The sequence below is a fragment of the Musca autumnalis genome, unplaced genomic scaffold (genome assembly GCF_047663935.1).
Source record: "Musca autumnalis isolate F117 unplaced genomic scaffold, ASM4766393v1 scaffold_1, whole genome shotgun sequence".
NCBI lineage: Eukaryota > Metazoa > Arthropoda > Insecta > Diptera > Muscidae > Musca > Musca autumnalis.
The window spans coordinates 260,774,038-260,798,384 of NW_027411644.1; the positions used below are offsets into that span (position 1 = coordinate 260,774,038).

The 24,347-nt window shown below is 39.5% G+C and overlaps 1 protein-coding gene across 21 annotated transcripts in view; it reads left to right on the forward strand.

Annotated features, from left to right (window-relative positions):
• LOC141389461 (phosphoribosyl pyrophosphate synthase-associated protein 2) overlaps window positions 1-21,782 on the forward strand; it is a 52,127-nt gene extending 30,345 nt beyond the window's left edge. For 9 of the 21 annotated variants that reach the window (XM_073960959.1, XM_073960969.1, XM_073960970.1 and 6 more), the window contains 6 exons: window positions 5,811-6,047; window positions 6,109-6,397; window positions 6,465-6,631; window positions 14,746-14,854; window positions 20,947-21,093; window positions 21,162-21,782. In XM_073960959.1, the coding sequence (XP_073817060.1) occupies window positions 5,811-6,047; window positions 6,109-6,397; window positions 6,465-6,631; window positions 14,746-14,854; window positions 20,947-21,093; window positions 21,162-21,320 (1,108 nt within the window). In that variant the 3' untranslated portion in view covers window positions 21,321-21,782. Of the gene's footprint in view, window positions 1-31; window positions 249-677; window positions 775-5,810; window positions 6,048-6,108; window positions 6,398-6,464; window positions 6,632-14,409; window positions 14,461-14,745; window positions 14,855-20,946; window positions 21,094-21,161 lie in introns of those variants that run through there. The other 12 variants (XM_073960961.1, XM_073960958.1, XM_073960964.1 and 9 more) reach the window with 6 other exon arrangements.
• Window positions 21,783-24,347: the final 2,565 nt, after the last annotated feature.

Sequence of the window (24,347 nt, forward strand, 5' to 3'; positions counted from 1 at the left end):
TGTTGTGTGTTGCACAAGTTTTATGACGATTATTATTCAAAAATTTTCGCATGTGCGATAAAGTTTGTTTAACTCTGAACAGACAACAGTATTTGAACATTTTCCACCTATAAATATCGTGTTATTTTTTAATTGCTATTAATATCCTGGAATAAAGTTGTTGTAGGCAGTACACAACTTCCCAACATTGAACTAACGAACGTTAAACATTTCTCATTTGTTTGTTTTACTACTCGCTGCAAAGTAAGGTATTTTCTGGAATCAACGTTGGCCCACGTGTATTAAAAATATAGTTCATTGGGTTATATGGTTTATGTTGTTGCCGCTGTTGCTGCCTACATACCAGCACATAAATTACGTTATTGCGTTTCAGACAGAAAAAAGGAGTTTGGTGAATATGGAGATAATGTATCGGTATTTCGGCTACGAAGTTGTTGTTTGTTTTCTTTATCCTTTAAGACGACATTTTTCCCCTTAAATGAGACATTGTTTTCGACCTCATAAATATAACACATTTAAACTGGGCAATGATTTTGTTATTAAGTATTAAAGCTTAAAGTATTTCACAATATGCCATAGAAAAGTTTTTCCAAACAATGCAACAATTTGGGAAACACATTGTTTATCGTTGTTTCCATGGTTCTAAAATAATGTCAAACTTTTCAACTATATTTCACAACATTGTTAAACTTGGCAGTGATTAAGGTTGGAATTTTGGAAACAAGTAAAGAAGACCATTTTCTAAAAAGCTTTAGAATTTAATAATAACAACAAGTAAGATAAATCTGTGTAGTAGGGCGATGGTGGTGACCGCCAGCCAGCACCAAACATCAGCATATAATATTACGCAGAACAAAATCTGTTAAATATAATATAATAAAGGAATATAATAAATAACAAGTTTAACACCTTTGTATAAGGGAGGGAATTTATATTCCAAAATTTATATCGTCACCTGAAATGCCCAAAGACGTTACCCTCAAAGGGTTCATTTGAAGCTTATTGTGTCAGAATGGGGGAAATTCGAGCCTATTGTTTATTTTTTTTTTTTGCTAAATGTATACTATATAATCTTGAAATTGAAACAGATGGATATTACAATCGGATTTCTAACTACTTAGCCACAATGAATAATTTATTTCCGGACCAATCTTACATTATCCCTTACAAAGTCATCCATGCCACTTTTCACTTCCTGGACATGAAATCTTCGAATATCTTCTCCACTTCTCGTCGCACGGCACAGATATAAACCACAAAATAGAATCCCACGGCAGCGGGTTCTTTGTACCGGATTGACCCGGAACTACACAACATCATTGTTCCGGCCAGCGGCTGCCACCTCAGTGTACATATCGCTCATTTACTCAAATAGTGACACATTTCAAAAAATCAAGTTTCGAGAAAAACGCGTTTTAAGTTGTAGATTGAAATTTGACTTCCCGACTTAAAAAAATTATTACACAAAAACTAAAATAACTAGTTGGACCATATTTTGCAGAGAACTAGTCAGATGTCAGTGCTACATTTCTGAGCAAGATCAAACATGACTTGAAGTGTTTTAGTGCTTCATAAATGCAAAAAGCTTGTTTGATGATTTATGCGAAACTCCTAGAAAATACACTGTAACTCGTTGAGATTTAGAGATATTAACTTGAAAATTTGACACAAGATAAAGTAGAAGTCGTAAAAAAAATAGAAATTGCTAACTCAAAAAACCCATTTTTTGAGTTATGCCACTCTTTGAGTAAATGAGCGATATGTTTGTATTTGTTTCGTTTTTCTGTGTTGGGACCAGCATATCCCGGAATACCTGCTCCGAATCCTTTTGGACCAATATATTTGTGCTTGGTTTGTCACATCCGCATCTTCACCCACATTCAGCCTTCGGTAAGATGCATTAGATGTCAGGAGTGGGTGCATCTAAGGGGTTGCTCTAGACTTGTCCACGTGAGGGACTACGACAAGGACTATGTTGCTGCATGCTGTGTGAATACAGTCCCCAGTGAGTCGTCATCGGATTACGACGCAGTCCCCTCGACAACAACCGCACATGCAGCCTTTAACACCAGCCCTTGTTGTCCCAAACCCGGAAAATGCATCATTTTTGCAATTTAATTGCAATGGACTCCGAGGTAAGATCGAGGAAATAGTAGATTTCATGAGTCGGAGGAATATCAAGGTCGCTACGGTGCAAGAAACCAAGCTCAACAACAACTGTAGCTTACAACGTTGCGATGGTTACAACGTGCTAAGGAAGGATCGTACCAGAAGTGGAGGTGGGGGATTAGCTTTCCTATTGTACCAGTCTGTCCAATACAGACCTATCTCGCTTGAGCCTGAACGTATACATCCCGCCGAGACATAGCTGTATCTCAGATTACGTGCCTAACATTAGCCCGCTTTTGGAAGGTCATAATCGTCTGGTCCTGGGGGACTTTAATGCGCATCGTGAGATGTGTCATTCGGCCATCGGAAACTATCAGAGAGATACAGCGCTGGCTAACAGATTCACAGCTCTACGTTTTGCACGGTGAATGAGGACGCCCCTACCAGAATTAGAGGAGAGTGTCACAGCTCGCCAGACATAACCATCGTGTCACCTGGTCTGACAAATAACGTTACCTGGCAACCCGTCATTTCTCTTGGATCAGACCATCTCCCCATAATTGTCTCCATTAGCAGACCACCCGATTTCATTACCTCTGAACGCCGCACATTCGTCAATCATAAGAAAGCTGATTGGCCGGGTTTCAGAGAGTTCACCAATCACTGCTTCAGAGAACTGCCCAATCCTTCTGATGTTCGGGTAGCGGAAAGGACGTTTCGAGACATCATCACTGCTGCAGCCGCTCGCCATATCCCTGCTGGTCGAACACCCGAAGTAAGGCCAAACTTCCCAGCAGAGGCGACGGGATTAGCAAATGAGCGTGATGAGCTTCGCCGAACCAACCCCAATGACCCCAGAGTCAGGGAGCTGACACTGGAAGTTAACAGGCTGGTCGGCGAGCATAAGCGGAACAAGTGGTTAAATCATCTGAAGAGTTGCAACATTGGAGCCGGTATAGGTGATTTGTGGGCAACGGTTAAGTCACTCTCGAACTCTGAAAGAAGCGAAGATGGGACCTCAGTCACGTTTGGCGACGTTACGTTGACTGACCCGAAGAGGTGCGCAAGTTATTTCAATCGATAGTTTGTCGAGCAGCCCGAGAGTGAAAGGGCGAAGAGAAGAGTATTACGTCGCATCAGATCTCTTCCTGCCGAGGAGGAACCACCACAGTTTACAATGGATGATGTTGTCAATGCCATCAGGAACGCTAAATCATCCAAAGCGTTGGGCCCTGATGGAATATCCATGGTAATGCTGAAGCAGCTGGGTGAGCTGGGAGTGGAGTATCTCACTAAAGTTCTCAACTTGTCGCTATCCACCCTCATTGTTCCCGAAGCCTTGAAAAGGGGCGGGGTGGTCCCACTACGGAAGCCCGGCAAGGATGCCAGCAAAAGTGAATCGTACAGATCGATTTCGCTTTTGTCGTCCGTAGCAAAGACCCTCGAGGCCTTAGTCCTCCCCAGTATCAGAAATAGCTATCAAGTTGCCGATCATCAGCATGGATTCCGTAAGCACACACATATTTGTCAAGGACTCAACCAGAGACGGCCGTGCGATAGAACAGTGATGATGGCGCTTGACTTATCAAAAGCCTTTGATACAGTCAGGCACTCCACGCTGTTTGAGGACATTGAGCAGACAAACCTCCGGCCAAGCTTGAAACGTTGGATAGTCAATAGCAGGAATAAGCAGATTTCCGCCACAAAATCAACAGCCACCTGTCACCACATGGACAACGCAGTTTGGAAGAGAATTGAATGTCGTGATCGACGGCAGCAGAATTCTGACCACAAATTGCCCCAAAATTAGGGGTCACATTCGACACTACTTTCAAGTCGTGCGTGCACGACTTAGCTATTTGCGACAAACTGAAAAGTAGGAACAAGGTCCTCAAGTCCCTATCCGGCAGCACTTGGGGTGCAGATAAAGAAACCTTGTTGACCACATATGACGAGATAGTTTGGTCTGTGGTAAGCTATGCGGCGCCAGTCTGGTCCCCGAGATTATGTGATACGAATTGGAAAAGGATTCACATTTGCCAGAACGCCGCCCTGAGAACAGCAACAGGGTGCCTCCTCATATCTTCAGTGGACCATCTACATGAGGAGTCAAAGATTCTTCCAGTAAAACAACACAATGAGATGCTTTCGCTGCAGTACCTGCTTGGATGTTACCGTGTGAGCCATCCCAATCACCATCTTGTGGGTAGGCCCGACACATTCAGGCAGATCAGGAAGAATATCCATGCTCTAGAGGGAGAGGACCAACGATACAGGAGAGAACCCCTAGATCAACAAGCATATCAAGCAGGTTTAAATAGTATTCACACGGATGCAGTTGCCAAGGCCTTAAGCAATTATAGTGTGAGTAAAGTCCTCGAAATACATCCTCCATCTACTGCAGCTGAGGAGCGTCAGCTGCCACGACAAACCAGAGTAGTTTTGGCTCAACTGCGCTCGGGATATTGCAGTCGCCTAAATTCTTATTGGGCGGAAATCGACCGCGCCGTGCAAGACATCTGCCTAGTATGTGGCATGGGCCCGCACGACACAGAACATCTTTTCAACTGCCCAGCCAAACCTACTCATCCTCCAGTGGATCTGTGGTTACATCCCATCGATGCAGCCACTTTCCTGGAACTGGAGATAGACCCAGAGCCAGATTGAACAGAAGAACGAACATACAAACATAATAACAAACACTATTACAACAACAACAAAATAGAAGAAAGGAATAAAGTCCCCAGAACACTAGCTGGCACCTCCAAGGGTTGGGAAAAAGAAACATTGGTAGCGCTGTATAAAGTCATTGGTAGTTACACCCTTAACTATGCTGCTTCAGTCTAGTCTTCCTTCCTTAGCGACACAAAATGGAGGCATTTTCAAATATCTCAAAACAATGTGTTCCAAGTTGCAACGCGTATAATCCAAATATCCAGTGGGGATCACCTCCATTAGGAGACCAAGATCCATTCACTCAGGAAACATAATATGTTGCTGACTAGACAGTTCCTCCTAGCGTTCCATCTGCCGTATCATTCCAATCATCATAGTGTGATAGAAGATCCAGTTCCGCGACACATCCGTAGGGATGTCATTCCATTGGACGTCAGACGATTGTCCATAGCGAATAAGAATCTTCGGTCAGGGGCCGTCACCACAGAAATTATGTGTTTGTGTTGGTATATTTTTCCGCCATGGGAGCGGCAATATATGCCGGAATGCTTGTTCCTAGTCCTTTTAGTAATACCGGGAATGGGGAAGAAACCCTGGCCATGGATTTGTTCCGTTTTTCAGGTACGCATCCACCAAATATCAACATCGGTGAGATGTAATTAATTTAGGAAATGCGTGGTCGGTCTGGTCTTAGCCGCTCCTCGGATTGCTGCAATAGCAGTTATAACTATTTTTTTCGGTGTGGTAACATCATAAAGATATATAAAAAATTCAATAACTTAATTGGGATACCGATTGGATCAGTAGATTCAAATAATAATGCACCTCTCCCTATAAGTACTAATCCGTGTTTTCCCATCTAAAAGCAAGTTAACTTAAATATTTGCGTTCTTACATTTGGCTTGGTATATAGTTCCCATTTTCCAAAAAGTTAACGCTGTTATATTTTTTACCGTTATTTTATTGTATACACAACCCACAGCCACTTTACTAAGCCCTTTATATTTTTCTTTTCTTTCAACTAGATTGGGTAGTGTACGACCACCGAAGCGTTGTCGCAGCGATATGGATTCCACATCAGCATCCGATATTGTTATAATACATGGCAACTCTCATCCAGATTTGGCCAATTTAGTGGCTGAACGTATGGGTGTAAAGAGTGGTGGTTGTTCGGTGTTTCACAAAACAAATCGCGAAACAATGGTGGAAATTGGTGACTCTGTAAGAGGCAAGGATATTTATATTATACAAACAGGAACCAAGTAAGTTTTAAATAAATAATGTGCTTTTAATTATTTTAATTGTTCTCTTCTTTGTTTTCAGAGATGCTAACAACAATATTATGGAATTGTTAATTATGGCCTATGCCTGTAAGACCTCATCAGCCAGATCCATTGTGGGTGTTATTCCCTATTTACCCTATTCCAAACAATGTAAAATGAGGAAACGTGGTTGTATTGTTTCCAAATTGCTTGCCAAAATGATGTGTACATCGGGATTGACACACATTATTACCATGGATTTACATCAAAAGGAAATACAAGGATTCTTTGATATACCAGTTGATAATTTAAGAGCTTCACCATTTCTGTTACAGTACATTCAAGAGAGTGTAAGCTATAATGGGTTAAAGTATTTCAATTTTATTGATATTAATAACAACATAATTTATTTTGTAGATACCAGACTATCGCAATTCTGTCATTGTTGCCCGAAATCCCAATTCAGCTAAAAAAGCCACCTCATATGCTGAACGTTTACGTTTGGGCATTGGAGTCATTCATGGTGAACACAAAGAAGCCGAAAGTGATCAAGTCGATGGTCGTTATTCTCCACCACCCAACAGGTATGTCCAGCATGTTTCATTTTGTCTAAGTGTGCACTAGGATGTATCATTTACTGCTATCTAAAATCTGTCATAAGTGTTAAATTTCATGTAGTTGCAAAAAGCTGTTGAGAACAACACACACCTGGCTCTCTTTTCTCAGTGTATACCTAAGTGTGTGATTATGTCTAAAATGCACATTCTCATTTGTTACATGTCCTGGTGTATGCTATGCGTTCTATTAATTTATTGTTTTATTTGTTTTATTGTTTTATTTCATTATTATCATTGTTACTTCGTCATGTCTCTCTTCTCTCCCTAAACCTGTCTCTAAACTGTAATTCTTTATCTTTAAAAACAATTACGCTTTCTGGCATTCACTTGTGAAGGAAGCTTCACATCTTGTCCTTTGAATTATTATGATTTTTCGTATCAAATACAAAAGTACATTTCAACTTTCGAATTTCTTCTGTACAACGTTCTCAAGACTGGGTAATTTTAGTTTTTAATGTGTGATTATGTATGTCTGATGGGATTTAAACTGTTATATTTTTAGTGCATGATTTTTTTATGATTGGAATTTACTTATTTGTTGGCATGTTTATTTTTAGGGTTGGTTTTGTTTATTTTTTTAATGGATTTGTAAGAAATATAAACGATTTAGATAAGGCATAATGACCCTCATCATGTAGAGGGCTATGCCATGATGGTCTTCTGTTTCCCCAGTCATAACTCTCTCTATGGATGAAATTAATAAAAATACAAAAAACATTCCAAATGAAAGCAAAACACCATTGATAAAGAGCTCCGCTAAGACTATGGACAATGTTGCACCAAATACAATAGACAGTAAATTTGGTCGAAGAAGACTGCTCCACACTGACTGGTTTCCACAATCAATGACTCCATTAAGACGCAAGGCAAGAATTTGCTCAATCTCATTAGGGAAAGTACGTCTCTAAATCTAAGTCGGGAGAGTTCTTCCATGAGCAACTGGGAGGATATCCCTCTGTTGGATGATGGGATGCCCTTCCCAGGCAGATGGAGTAGTCTCTCACATCCCCAACCACCAAGAGTAATAAGGCCCGGTAGAGAAAAGACAGACACGGCTATAAAAGAACTGTGAATTATTGTTAACACACAGGCTGAATTCCGGAATATACGGTTGAAGCTTCGTGACGTGCTTTGAAAGGAAGCGTTCGCTGCCATCGAATGGATTCCGCTCCCTGGCCCGGAGGAAGTCACCAGCCCAAAGACTACGTTAACTACACCGCAGCCAGTCAAGATCAAAATAACCAGTGGTCTTAAACTTTTCGGATCCCATCGAAGGTGTGTGCCGCAGGCCCAGCCATCTTGACTCCACCGGCCCAACGACACGTGGATGCTGCTAAAGCTGCTGGACGAAACAGAAGCTGGAAGGTAATGATTGATTCGACTGACGGTCCATCAACCTCAAAACGGGCATCGTACGCGAAGGTTACCGCGCACCAGCCGAAACCCACAAAAACCTTCTGGTGAGAAGCCACATGAGCCATCCAGCCTGCGAGAACGGTAGTCCCAAATGTACTTCTGGTGCAATCATTGACAAGTCTTATCTTGAAGGCAGATCAGAAATGATCAACGGTTGCTGGTAGAAGGTTTTTTGAGGAAGGTCATAACTTCTGATGATGTGGACAAAACAAAGTTTTGGCAGGACATCTGTTTGTAAGGTCATCAACTGTCAGGATAAAAAATTGCGAGATATCCTTACCCAGACAGTGAATGGCTTTAACGCACTTTGGGACGGTTGCAAGCTGACCGCGATTTCTGTTGCTGAGATCCCATCCAGGGTTCTAGCGATTCGGATGTACCAAAGGTGTTGAGGTGATCCGAAAGCAAAACAGGGGCTCCAGACCGATAGATGGGGGTGGTGCGGTGATTATAGCTTTTTGTAAGAAGTGCTGCCGGCTAGCTACTTCTGATGTTGACGCAAATAGCTACGTATTGCGCGAACGACTTAAACATGCTGACATATCCAAAATCTTGGAGTAGTTAGTGGTCGGAATCATCATCCAAAATGTTGAGGGGGTAGCCTCATTTCAGCTGTCAAGGCAGTGAACAGTGTATTAAGCATTGGATATTTTCATATTCCACATATGGAAGAATTGCACCAAATCAGCTATGTCGATACGTAACTTATCATATTTTTCATTGGCGATTGGACCCGTCTGCGGGGTGGAATTTCAGAAAGGTAGAGGTTAAACATTTCCGGAGATATCACCCCGCCTTGTGGAACCCCCAGTTTCACTCTACAGTTCTTGGACTTCTTATTTCCGAATTCAACAAATGACTAGATCCGAAGGCAAGCGTATACCAAAAAAATGTAATCCGAAAACATTTATATTAATCATCGACGACCTTCTTCATTTTTTCTCGTAGCCACTTACATTGACCAAAAAGTGAAAACGCTAGGAACAAGGTCCGAGCAACTCCGACTTATGTATATGAAGACATAATGCTGCGTCTATTTGGTAGATACGATGTGGATACTATTAATTTCTTATGTGTGTATGTTCTTCAGGGCATATTTTATAATTGGTCTCTAACAAGCCAAATTAATACTATTTGCCTTAGTCGATTTCTGGCCTTCATAATGTACATGTGTGTACATATTTTGCCAATTTGAAAATGGTAACTCTGCCTCCATAAGCCTAGGTGCTAAACTGGTCATTTTATAACCAAGACTTTATCGTCCACATATCAAAGATTCAGAAAATTTGACAGTTCATTTTGGCATATTTTGAAAATCTGAAAAGTGTTACACAGCATCCGGATGACTAGATGGCCAGTTCATTCCTTTACAGCCAAGACTCATACGTCCAGACGCATCGTCCAAAAATCAATGCTCCGTTTGTTCTCAGCGCCGAATAAATTGTTTTATAAAATTTGACAATTCGTTCATTTTGCCTACAAAAAGAGGAGCCTCGAACAATTTCCATTATTGAATGGTCAACGATGAGTTTTAAGCTGAATTTTCTTCAGTAAATACTGCGTCCATGTTGTTATTACGAGACTCCGTTGGTTTAAAGCCGCATTTTTTCTCAAAATCAACGAAAAAAAATTTTAAAGAAAATTAAGAAAATAGGTCTATTTTATATCGAAAGAAATCGAAAAATGTTTGAAGATTGTGCAGACAAGCTGATTTTTTGTTTGCATTTGAAAGTCTATACCAGAGTCGGGCGATATTAATCCTTGGAATGAAAAGGGAAAATTTTTTGAAATTTGCAAAAAATTATTGTTGTTTATTTAAAGAAATGTAAATAACAGCAAAACTACAGCAACTCTGACCTTTTGTGCTTCCACGCGAAACTTAAAACAATTTCCAGCGCACAAAAGACTTGTACCAGATATGGAGAAGATAAAGTTTTCCAGATTTAAGTCTTAGTAATAACAAATTAAATTATGGGAGAATGGAAGTTTGAGTGCATCTGTTAAGCAACGAGAGAACTTTATGTACCATTAGAGGTCTACTATGTTAGTTGAGAAAGTAAGGGTATTTACATCGTATCTACAATTTTGTCTTCAACATATTACTTACATATATATTAGATGTTCGAGGTGCCAGGTAGAATTTTGAGGACATCGTACTTAAGCGGTGTTGTGAGTGTGATTATAGTTTTTAACAAAATAATTTGTGTTTGTTGCGTGATTTATATTATGTGGTAATAGGAAATTGTATCCTAGTGTGAACGCAAAAACTAAAACTGGTATCGAATTTAACAAATATAAAGGATGTCGTATGGGTAAAATAAGTAACAGCTCATATGACATTGATGGCTAGTCTAAGCACGCCTTAAAGGCTTTCATTTTTTGTTGATGTAAGTGGCGTATGAGAAAAATAAAGAATGTCGTCGAAAACTAATAAGTATTTGTCTCCAACGAAATTATCAAGTTTAGGTTGACTTCTCGCATCCAGGAAGTAAACAGTTGCACCATAGATAACTTAGAACTTACTCTGCCCATATTAACACCAGAAGAGATGATCGTGCAATCAGTAGTTAGTATACATAGTAAAATATAAAAGTTATTGGTTGTATCTTTTCCCAAACATCAGAATAGCCTGATTGGTTGTTACGCCCAATCGGTAACAGTGACAATCAGTGATGCTAAAAACAATTTCCACCTATTGCAGAAAAATAACATTAGCTACTGCATAGATAAACCAGAATACCTAGTTTAAGGTAAACTATGTTTTGCATGGTGCAGTGGCCTTATTTCCCATTGAGCAATAATTGGCGAAAGTGTTAATAGATCATGTGTTACAATACATGTACCACCATTCTGTACCTTTTCGACTCCACAGCCGAACATACTCAACTAATACCTGACTGCATTGATATAATGGATTGTAGAATTCATAAAGATGGTATGACAGCTATAGACCATTTTCATGATGGTAACAACTTACTAATCGCCCAATTTTGGAAACGACAGCATATATGAAGTTTGAGTTAAAAAGAATGTGTTGTAATATGGATAGACAACTTCAAGGATTTGGTTACAATCAGCACGATCGGGATAATTGGAGATTCCCACGAATTTCAACACATTTAAAAGAGTCGTTTAGTCTATTTTACAATACCTTTACAATCAAATCTATTCGCAAATTTTAAGCATATGGTGACAAACATACTAATCAAATTTCCCCCCGGTATATGTTTACTATCTGAAATGACGTTAGATTGGCCATACGACACGAAGCACTTGGTTAGAATGGTTAGAAAAAATGTTAAGAAAATCGGTCGATGCAAAACTTCCGCGGGTGACTCTTAATGGAGTAACGATAGCCAAGAATAACTCAACAGAGTTCGTTATAAAGGGTGGTTCACAAGACAATGAGGTTAACAGAAAGAGAAACTTACAATCTTGCCTCGATGCGGGGACCTTAATTCATATTTTTTTCCATTTAAACAACGTATTAAAAACACATTGGCTTGAATTTAGAATGCAGTGAGCAAACACATCGTCCAACAAACATCGCCGAAGATACGAGTCAGACTTCTTTCAAATCAATTAGTATTTTTTATTAATTTTCTCGTTTAGAGTTAAGCTTGATGATCGGAAATTATTTGCAAGTGAAAAAGCAAAGCCAAGGACTCGAACCCACATAGTCACCAAATTACATTACCTGGTTTCACTGGTGGTAAAGCCGATCTTCGGACGTATCGACTATGTAGTGGCTTCTCTGTCCTAAAACTTTTCGTTTTTCAAATGCAAATGTGCTTTATACATTTACGCGGATATTTGGCCGCTGAAATGTATTTTCTTCACGACAAACGCTTTTTTGCGCTGCCTTTGAAGTTATGAGTTTTGGCTTTGAACGCTAACACGTCATGACATTTTTTAATATGTTTTCAAGCCGGGCTCAGCCTGTTTTTTATTTTTTTTTTTTTTTTAATTTTGCCTTTTTGGGCGAATATCGTTTTTAATGATTTTGTATTAATTTTCTCGTTTAGAGTTAAGCTTGATGATCGGAAATTATTTGCAAGTGAAAAGGAAAGCCAAGGACTCGAAACCACATAGTCACCAAATTACGTTACCTGGTTTCACTGGTGGTAAAGCAGATCTTCGGACGTATCGACTATGTAGTGGCTTCTCTGTCCTAGAACTTTTTGTTTTTCAAATCCAAATGTGTTTTATACATTTACGCGGATATTTGGCCGCTGAAATGTATTAGTATTAGTTCGATGATATAAGACCTGCTCTTTGTAGCCTGATTGGCCAGGGAATCGAACCCGGTCATATAAAGTTCAATGCGGGAGTGTTTACCATTTCACAACGGTGGCACCCACTGCAGAACTTGTAGCACATCCTAACGCTGTGGTGTTAATCGATCAATTGTTGATCGGTGCTTTTAAAGGTTTTGCACAAATAACATTCTTATTTGCCAAATTCCTGACAGAAAGAAGCATAGGCTAATAAAAATATGGAAAGAGAAATTATAATGTGCATATTTTCTCTAGGCGTCGCCCTTGCATATATGCACAGTCTTTTCACTGAATTGCATTTTCGGGTACAATTTTACGGGAAAATTGCAGAATTCTCTTGCATATTTAATATCAGAATGTATATCCGGCTAAAGACTACTCACATATTGTCTTTTATCAGAATAAATATCTTAAAAATTAATATTTTTTGCCATTTTAAGAAATGAGAGGAATTGAGCGCAGTTTTCTCACTCAATTTGAACATACTCACTGAGAGGATTTTTTCGTCTATACTTTTATTAGTCTAAGATTAAAGATTCCATTACAAAGTAATGTAAACAAAAATAACTACTTATGTTACTCCTTACTATGTTATGAGTACGGTGGCATGGAGCATGTGTGTCCGACTAAAAATCCGAGGGTTGTGTGTTCAAAAAAAAAAAAAAAAAAAAAAAAAAAAAAAAAAAACAAAGAACAGTTGGTGGTGAACATGATAGCATTTAAATTAAAAAAAAAAGAAAAACAATTTAACAGTTCTAAAAATAGAAAAACATACATATGTTTTTTTAGCTTAATTTTCTACTTCCAGTGGCCATCAAATAACTAGTTATTCTAGGTTAGAATAATAACTAGTTATTTAGTGCGATATGCCCTTTTTATTAAAATAATGAGTTAGTGGGGGTTTTGTAAGTAGTTACGACTAACAATAAGTACTAAAAAAAACCGTTATTTAGTAAGGATTTTTTGCTGGGAACAGTTTAAAAAAACTCTAATTATATTTTTTGGGAAAATTTTTGAAATCTCTGTAAGCAGATAGATACATTATTAGTAATGTGGCTTCGAACAAAAACTCACTCGATAACGTATGCGAGAATTACGCTCCTGGTACTCCATTGAATTTTAACCTCACCTCGCACCAATGACAACCTTCATCCAAATTATCAAGATCCTACCATTGGATTGATATTTAATTAATAGTCAGCCACTCATAACCGAACTAATTTTTGATTTGTAAATCTGTTTTACCCAAAATATGAATTTCGAATCATTGCTTCGCTTTTCAAGTTCCATGACAACTTGTTATTGACAGATTGATGGCGTATAGTACAACATGGTCGGTCGGTCCAGCCTATTATACTCTTTTGCTATAAAAATGATTTAACCTATGTAATGCTATAAGTATTGCACTTGTTGCAAGTAGAGGATATCGAAATATTGTCAAAACAAAAAAAAAATGTAGTTATTCTAGTTTGTTATTGTTATTTTCTAAGAAAACCTACCATCACGATGTAAATTTACATTTGTCACCTCATGAATTCTACAGTTCAACTGCGGGTTTTCTTAAATGACAGACTTGTAGTCGTAAACTATGGCAATAATTGAAGAGAGATGTCTTTTTCTAAACACCTGCAAAGGTATATCATTAATAAACAAAATGTGCAATACATTTTTAATACGAAAACCAGTCAACAAACCCATTTTCTGTAGTTCATTTAAATGTGTCGAAAAACTCATGAATCATTTTAACAATTGTTGTCTGATAAAAGATATTTTTAACAAGTTTTGTTTGTTACACTTTTGTAAGAGAGCTTTTATATTTACCATTTTGTATGATTTGTTAGTAATTGTTGTTGCTTTTTGATTTCATTCTAATAAATATGATATTCTATGTATTTGTTGTATGAAGATGCTAAAATTGGTACTGGTAAAACAAATTGAAATTATTTGAATCAAAAGTAAAATTTACGAATTGCCAAAATTTTTGTTGTTTACTCTTTCATTGCGGTGATGTGTTTTAATTGATTTACTTTGCAAAATTCAAAATCACTCCAGTTCGTATGATGTAGCAGATACAGTTGAAATGTGCTTACCAGCAACACCTAGGTTGGTATATCCGAAAAAAAACGTATGCAAAATTGTGTTACTCCTCTTCTTTTACGAATACTACTAATTTAACAATATATTATTATTTACTTTTTTCCATCATTTCTTCATGTGCATTTTCTTTATACGTCATCATGTTTCATTTGAAAAGTTAAACTAACATCCCATTCTTATTCATATATGATAGTACATTTTTATTAATTTCAAATCACTAAAATTGGCAAAATATTAATAAATTAATGGGTGTTATTTTTTACAAAATAAATCAAAAATATATTACTTTAGTCGTGCTCGTACCATTTCTGTGTCGGTTGGTGTACCTGAACATCCACAAAAAGTGAAACCTCCATTGAATCTTGTTGGTGATGTTAATGGTCGCATAGCTATTATGGTGGTAAGTACATAACAGAGGGAGATGTGGGGAAATTATGCATATTTTTAGAAATTAACATGGAATGTTTCGTTTTATTATTTCTCGATGTTTTAATGTGAATACGACTTATTTATTGCATACAATAAAACCTAACAAAGAGTAAAAGGCAAGGCAAGCTCATTACAAATAATCTTCACATTAAAAGTTAGTATTAAGAAGGTCCTCTTGAAATTTAATGATCACTTTTAATATTAAGTATACCGGAACGTTATAATTCTGTTCGATCCAATCAATAACAAACGAAGACTTATAATAATAGGGGTTAATTTATTAAATCAATATAATTTTATCGTTGCTGCTTTGTTGGCGTTTTTCTGCAGGGATGGATTAGGGTGCTCTCCAAGCACGGTATTCATTCATCATCATCTTTCAACTGTCTGTGCATCTGCAGTGTGAATTCTATACAATCCTGCCTGATAGACTCGTTGATCCAGAGGTTCTCGCTTATACCTTTGGGCCTCTATCTCCAGATTATGAAGATCTCTACTGAAGTGTCTTCGTCTGTCCACTAAATCGTTGCAGGGATGCTCACGACGTTAACACCCAAGCAGGTACTGTATTGACAACATCTTGTTCTGTTATTGTACCCCTAAAATGTTCGTCTCCTTATGAATATGCTCCATTGGTGTCATGAGGAGGAGGCACCCTGTTATTTAGCGTCGGATATTTCCATATTCCTCAGATGGAAGAACTGCACTAAGTCAGCTATGTAGATATTTAACATATGTATGCCATCGACGATTGCACCCGATGCCAAGATCGTACAATCAACTGCATAAATTACAATCTCTAGAGGTTAAACAGTTCCGTAGATATTTCAGCCATGTAAATCTTCTCTACAAGTGGTGCCTTAAGACACGCCGTTCGGACTCGACGATAAACAGTAGGTCCCATATCATTGAGCTAATATGAATCGGGGTGCATTCATTGATAAGAGAGATGTCTTCCTTGTCCCTTCTGGTATGTTTGTGAAACAATTAGATATCACCCCGCTTTGGGTGGGTGCTCAGTTTGTTACATCCGCATCTTCACCCACATCCAACCTTCGGTGAGATGCGATAGATGTCAGGAGTGGGTGCATCTAAGGGGTTGCTCTGGACTTGTCCACGTGAGGGACTACGACAGGGACTACGTTGCTGCATGCTGCGTGAACACAGTCCCCAGTGAGTCGTCGTCGGATTACGAAACTCCCTCGTCGTCTGACTACGAAACTCCCTCGTCGTCTGACTACGAAACTCCCCCGCAGTCCCCTCGACAACAACCGCACATGCAGCCTTTAACACCAGCCGTTGTTGTCCCAATCCCAGAGAATGCATCCTTTTTGCAATTTAATTGCAATAGACTCCGAAGTAGGATCGAGGAAATAGTAGCTTTCATGAGTCGGAAGAACATCAAGGTCGCTGCGGTGCCAGAAACCAAGCTCAACAGCAGTCGCCTAAATTCGTATTGGGCGGAAATAGATCGCGCCGTGCAAGACATATGCCCAGTATGCGGCATGGGCCCGCACGACACACAACACCTTTTTAACTGCCCCGCCAAACCTACCCATCTAACTCCAGTGGATCTGTGGCTACATCCCATCGAAGCAGCCACTTTTCTGGAACTGGAGATAGACCCAGAGCCAGATTGAACAGAGGAACGAACAAATAAACATAACAAAAACACTGTTACAACAACAACTGTAGCTTACAACATTGTGATGGAAAGATCGCATCAGAAGTGGAGGTGAGGGATTAGCTTTCCTATTGCACCAGTCTATCCAATACAAACCTATCTCGCTTGAGCCTGTCTCTAATGACCCGTACATGGAATGTATGGGGGTAGCAGTCAGGTGTGGAACTTCCGAGATAGAGTTGCTGAACGTATACATCCCGCCGAGAAATAGCTGTATCTCAGATTACGTGCCTAACATTAGCCCGCTTTTGGAAGGTCATAATCGTCTGGTCCTGGAGGACTTTAATGAGCATCATGAGATGTGGCATTCGGCCCTCGGAAACGAACAGAGAGGTACAGCGCTGGCTGAGCATATTGACAGCTCTACGTTTTGCACGGTCAATGAGCACGCCCCTACCAGAATTAGAGGAGAGTGTCACAGCTTGCCAGACATAGCCATCGTGTCACCTGGTCTGACAAATGACGTTACCTGGCAACCCGTCATTTCCTTGGATCAGACCATCTCCCCATAATTGTCTCCATTAGCAGACCACCCGATTTCATTACCTCTGAACGCCGCACATTCGTCAATCATAAGAAAGCTGATTGACCGGGTTTCAGAGAGTTCACCAATCACCGCTTCAGACGATCCTGGCGTCTGGTACCTATCCTGATGACATCTGTGAGAGTCTGAACAACTATTTAACCGATATTACCACCTTTTTCCATTCGAGGAATATGCAGATTTCCGCCACAAAATCAACAGCCACTCTGTTCACCACATGGACAGCGCAGTTTGGAAGAGAATTGGATGTCGTGGTCGACGGTAGCAGAATTCCGACCACAAAGTGCCCCAACATTTTAGGGGTCACATTCGACACTACTTTCACGTTGTGCGCGCACGCCGCAGCTATCTGCGACAAACTGAAAAGTAGGAACAAGGTCCTCAAGTCCCTAGCCGGCAGCAACTGGGGTGCAGATAAGGAAACCTTGTTGACCGCATATAACATAGGTCGGTCTGTGGTAAGCTATGCGGCGCCAGTCTGGTCCCCGAGATTATGTGATACGAATTGGAAAAAGATTCAAACTTGCCAGAATACCGCCCAGAGAACAGCAACAGGGTGCCTCCTCAAATCGTCAGTGGACCATCTACATGAGGAGGCATAGATTCTTCCAGTAAAGCAATACAATGAGATGCTTTCGTTGCAGTACCTGCTTGGATGTTACCATGTTAGCCCGACACATGCAGGCAGATCAGGAAGGATATCCATGCTCTAGAGGGGATGTCCAACGATACAGGAGAGATAGACCCAGAGCCAGATTGAACAGAAGAACGAACATACAAACATAATAACAAACACTGTTACAACAACAACCTCGCCTTAGGAACTCCATGTATCACTCTACTCTACACTCTAAAAACAACTGGCGTCAACACATATGGTTGATTATCCAATGTATGAACATACAGGGCTAAAAGGACATTTTTTATATCCTCGAACAATTTGACATGGTTGACTGTTTCGAAGGCCTTTGATAGGTAAGGAGGCAGCATGACATGAAGGGAAATCTGGCTTTATGTTTCGCCTCTTCATCAGGCACCCTTGCTTGGCTTCAATAGGGGGACCATTCTGTCAACTTTCCAGGCTTCGATTTCCCCACTACTGCAATATCATAAAATTTCTCTTCTGGAAAAATATGGGTGGCTTACGACACATTGAGGACATTGTTAATTACTAAACTTGGGGTTCATGCAGTTGTTCAAACATTGCCATCGAGATTTCGTAAGGGTCTTTTGGATTACTTCTAGTTTCGGATTGTGGAGGTTCTTACTTCGCTGAGAGGTCTCTCATATGGCGTTGCATATATAACTCTTGGGTATTTGATCAGCAGGTATACATATAGCGAACGGCTGTAGCTGTCATGATGCTCCTGAAAAATATCTCAGCTCCCCGAGTATCTAAGGTACTGAATCTCTCTGAAGTGGTAATTGGTAAATTCTCTGAATGCTTGCCAATTATCTTTTTCATGGTTCAGAAAAGTACGCCAGTCAGATGTTATGAAAGTCGGTGGTTTGTTAACGGAGACGATGACAGGAATATACGGGATGCCAGAATACGTCATTTATCAGACTGTTTATAATAATTGTTCCACAAACAGCCCTGAAGGGACAAGGGAGACTTCTCTCATATCAATGACTGCACCCAGATTCATATTAGCTTAATGATATGGGACCTGCTGATGTTGCTTGGCCGGGGAATCGAACTCACGACCTTCAGCGTGTATGTTCGTTATTCTGTTCAATATGACTCTAGGGATATATCCAGTTCAAGGAACGTGGCTGCTTTGATGGGATGTAACCACAGATCCACTGGAGTTAGATGAGTAGGTTTGGCGGAACAGTTGAAAAGGTGTTTTGTGTTGTCGTGCGGCCCATGCCACATACTGGGCGATGTCTTGCACGGCGCGGTCGATTTTCGCCCAATAAGAATTTAGGCGACTGCAATATCCCGAGCGTAGTTGAGCCAAAACTACTCTGGTTTGTCGTGGCAGCTGACGCTGCGATAGATGGGGGATGTTCTCTGAGGACTTTATTCACACTATGGCCGACTTCCGTATTTTCAGTTGCTTTGTATTCGTGCATGAAACTAGGGGTTCTTAAATCGATTTCCCCACTACTGCAATTTCAAAAAATTACTCTAGAACCCCCAGTTTCATGCACGAATACACATCCCATTCTCTACAACCATTACATCTCACTGATGTTGATGCGGATCTGGCAAACGGAACAAACCCAGCAAAATAAAATTGAACTACTTCATGATGAAGTAGTACTTTCATAGCTTCTTTCCGAAGCAGTCCACAGAGAGTCATGATAGATACAGTCTATTCTTTATATTTTGACAACATCCGATTTGTATCCATATCATCGAATTTATTGTATATGAACAATTTATAAGTTTTTTGCAAAACGACTTTTAAACAGCAAAAAACATGATCCGTTATGGTTATTTTTTACTTTTTACAGTAGAGAATTCGCTTTTATTGCTCAAAAATACTCGAAAACTTCTTAAGAAATGCTTCTTTATTGACTTCCACAGAGTCACGCAAAATATGTGATGAAGATACAAATTAGACAGTATCCTCACTGCACCATGGCCTTGTAAAAATCATGACTTCTTTCACGTAAAAAGATGTAGTCCAGAAGCACTTGCACTCATGATTCAACTACTTTTTTGGCTACATGTGACCAAGAAGTCGGAATTGCTCAACATTTGGTCGGCACTTTTGAGATGTTTTCCACCATTACATGAAGTGGTCTTATTTTCCACGAACATCTCTGAAGGAACAAGGGATACTTCTCCCATATCAATGAGTGCACACCGATTCCACATTTAGTTTACATGGCTGGAAGTGTAACCCGAAATTTCGCTTAGGGGTTTAAGCTACCGCTGAAAATTGTTTAAATTTGTCTAGGCTGGAAATCAAACCCAGATCAATAATATACTCATGGATTTGGAAATGTTTGTTGCCTATGTTGATGATCAAGACTATTCCCTATGATCCAAAGCTAATGGTCTTGGAATTAATAGATCTGGTGCTCTTCACTAGAAAGGCTATGTGCGACTACTTTTTGCTACCCGTCTACTGGATGGGGTTACGTTAAATCTTTCTCCTGAAGTTACATAACTAGGTACAACACTGAATTGTGATGGAAAAGAAAAAATGAGAAATTCTTATAAGCTGAGCTTTTAAAAACTCTTCAGATACATCTTAAGTCAATTCTGAACGTTCGACCATCAGTTTATGTGGTATTATAGTACGTTTATATATAACCGGATTTAACGAACCCACAGTGTTTCAAAAGTCAATTCCTTTGCGTATGCATCAAAGGTCATTAGGAAGGTTAACCCTACAAAAGGTTATAATATAAACATGGCCTTACTGGAAGAAGAAAACTTATGAACTCGCTAGATATGGATCTCAGCAAGCCTTGCAACCAATGCATCTCTATGTCACGACATACGTGTGAAAAACCGTATGCTTTTTTATCAACCAAAGGAACAAAAATCACGATAAATATGGACCAAGGCTGTTTTTCGCACTATGAAGGTCCTATCTTGTGCGGACTTAGCGAACATAAAGACGGAGCAGAAACGATTGATCACATCTTCCTTAGTTACCAGTTATTTATGTCACTTGCTATACATATTGCTATATTCATATTTATGTAGTTCAACTTTGAACTACATATATATTGTTGGGTTAAAGGTCATATTCACATAAACAAACAACTCCAGCAACATACATACTAATTACAAAAGAATATTCATAAATCGATAGAAATATTTGGAAACCATTTGTAAAATGTTTAAAACCATTAACAATTATTTTTCAAGGATGACTTGATCGATGATGTACAGTCATTTGTGGCAGCTGCAGATGTTTTGAAAGAGAATGGTGCTTGTAAAATTTACGTGTTGGCTACACACGGCTTGCTTAGTTCAGATGCGCCACGCCTAATCGAAGAGTCGGCAATTGATGAGGTAAATCAATAAAATTCTAAGTTAATGGTCGTATTTCAAACTGTTTTATATTCTCTTTCTACTTTTAGGTTGTTGTTACCAATACCATTCCACATGAGGTACAAAAACTACAATGTCATAAAATCAAAACAATTGACATTTCTATTTTAATTGCTGAGGCAATTCGTCGTATACACAACAAGGAATCAATGTCCTATCTCTTCCGTAATGTTACATTGGAGGATTAAACAATTAGAACAAAAATATAAATTTTTTCATTTCTTTTTTGGTAAATTCTTGCAATTTTTACTAATAATTGTTATGCCATGGCATAAATAAAGAAAGGGGAAAAATATTGGAAATAGAAGACATGAGCACATTTCATTTTCCATTATTTAATACACCCAAAATAAATATATCTTCAACTCTATATTTACACATTATAATGTTTATATTGAAAATCAAGAACTATTGTACTTTTTGCCTCAATGTGAATTACGTTTTATATTAAAGGCAAAAAGAAGATTATGAGCATTTTTTATTATTGATGAAGAAAATCATTTGTTTGATTTGTTAAGTTTTTTAATTATGTTTTTTTCTATTTTTTTCTTATATTCTGAAATAATTGTTTTTCTCATTTTTTTTAAATTTTATCTTAAATTGATACTTGTATAAAAACAATTTAATAAAAATAAAAATAAATTAAAAAATAGAATGCTATTTTAATTTAAAATTGTATCGAAACTTTCTTAAAATTGTGATACACTAAAAAACAATTAATTTTTATCTCAATAAATTTGTGAAATTCCAGTGGGACCATATTCTAATAAATTATATATATGAAGAAGTAAATACATTTATAATTTATAAGAACGAAAAAAAACTGTTGTGGGCCGATTGAATTATGAATAATCACAGTGAGCCTTGATAATTTTCGCCCATGATATTTCCGAGTTGCTTATTAAACGGCCATGAGGAATAAGTTTTCCCATTTATATGATTCCGGTTTTTTCTACGCTTTGATCAGTTGCATAAACATGACATAATAAAGTCGACTTTAAGCAGAAAACCAGTAATGAAATTCTCTAACTTATTTTTTGGTTACCAAGAAATATTGGTAAATTATAAACGCAATATTATGAATAAAAAGAACCACCAAAAGTTAACAACACTGTTGCCTACCGATGACTTAGCGACAACTTTTGTTTGCTAACTTACCAAAAACATTGGTTAAAATGAGTTAGAAATTTTAGCCTGTAAGACGATCCATTTGTTCGTTCGTTCGAACTGTCACCAAACTCCTGTTGTTGTAGAAAACGGTTGTTGTTGTTGTAGCAACGCATATATGTACGTTCGTGTATTATTTCAGTTATCAAGTTCCTCTGTATCCAGACTCAAGAATTCTGCAACCTGGACTGGTTGCGTCCATAAAGAATGAGGAGACAGGTGAATGGGGTTAGCTGGGCAGTTGAATAAATGCAGAGTATCGTGTGGTCCCAATCCACATGCTGGGCATATGTTGGGTATCGTGGCGTCAATTCTGGCCCAATACGAATTGAGGCGGCTGCATCGTCCGGATCTTAACTGAGCTAAACCACTCGTGTTTGCCTTGGCAGCTGGCCTTCTTCTGCTGCGATGGATGGGCGGTGGTTTCCAAGTACGGCATTCACACTGTATCTTCGTACTGCTTGCGCAACCATGTTGGTGTGAATGCGATTCAAGCCTGCCTGATAGGCTCGTTGATCTAGCGGTTCTCTTTTATACCTTTGGACCTCTCTCTCTAGATCATGAAGGTCTCTCCTGACGTGCCTGGGTGGGGGAGCCTGTCCATTAAATCGTGACAGGGATACTCACTGCGGTAACACCCAAGCAGGTACTGCATCGACAACATCTTATTGTGCTGACGCACCGGTAAAACCTTCGCCTCCTCATGAAGATGGTCCACTGGTGTCATGAGGAGGCACCCTGTTGCAGTCCTCAGGGCGGCATTCTGGCAGGTTTGAATCTTCTTCCACTGCGATGCGCTAACCTTTGCGGACCACGCTGGTGCCGCATAGCTTACCACAGACCGGCCTATTGCATTGTAGGTGGTCAACAAGGTTTCTTTATCAGCACCCCAAGTGCTGCCGGCCAGCGACTTGAGAACCATGTTCCTACTTCTTATCTTATTGCAAATAGCTGTGGCATGCGCGGACGACTTGAACATGCTATCGAACGTTACACCCAGTATTTTAGGGTAGTTAGTGGTCGGAATCAGTGCACCGTCCAAGTGGTGAACAGTGTGGCAGTGGATTTGGCGGTGGATATTTTCATACTCCTCAAATGGAAGAACTGTACTCGATCAGCTATGTAGACATTTAACCTATCACATATGTCATCGACGATAGGACCCGACGCCAAGATCGTACAATCATCCGCATACATCACGATCTCTATGCCGTCTGGAGGGTGTGGAATTTCAGAAAGGTAGAGGTTAAACAGTTCCGGAGATATCACCCCTCCTTGGGGAACTCCTTGTTTCAATCTACAGGTTTTGGACTTCTTGTTTCTGAATTCTACAAACGACTGGCGTCCACACATATAGTTGATTACCCAACGTTTCAAACATGGCTGGAGATTAGTTTTCTCTATATCCTCGAACAGCATGGCATGGTTGACGGTATCGAAGGCTTTCGATAGGTCAAGAGCCACCATGACTGTTCGGTCGCACGGCCTTTTCTGGTTCAGTCCTCTACTGATATGTGTGGATATGGTGTCTAATGCTGTTGTAGTACTATGCATTTTCCGAAATCCATGTTGATGTTGGGCAACTGGCCTCTAGGTTCTAGCGCCTCTAGGATATTTGCTACTGGCGACAGGAGTGAAATCGGCCTGTACGGTTCACCTCTGCTGGCATCCTTGCCAGGCTTCAGTAGCGGGACCACCCTGCCAACTTTCCAGGCATCCGGTACAACATGGGTGGCTAACGATAGGTTGAGAACACTTGTTAAATACTCAACTCCAGGTTCATCCAGCTGCTTAAGCATTACCATCGATATTCGGTGCGGGCCCAACGCTTTGGATGATTTAGCGTTTCGGATGGCATCTGCAACATCGCTCATCGTAAATTGTGGTGGTACCTCCTCGGCTGGAAGAGCTCTTCTTATATGGCGTAGCACACTTCTCTTCGCCCTATCACTCTCGGGGTGCTCTATGAACTGCCGGTTAAAATAACACGCGCACCTCTTTGGGTCAGTTACTGTCACGCCGTTGAAAGTAACAGCCGTTCTGTCATC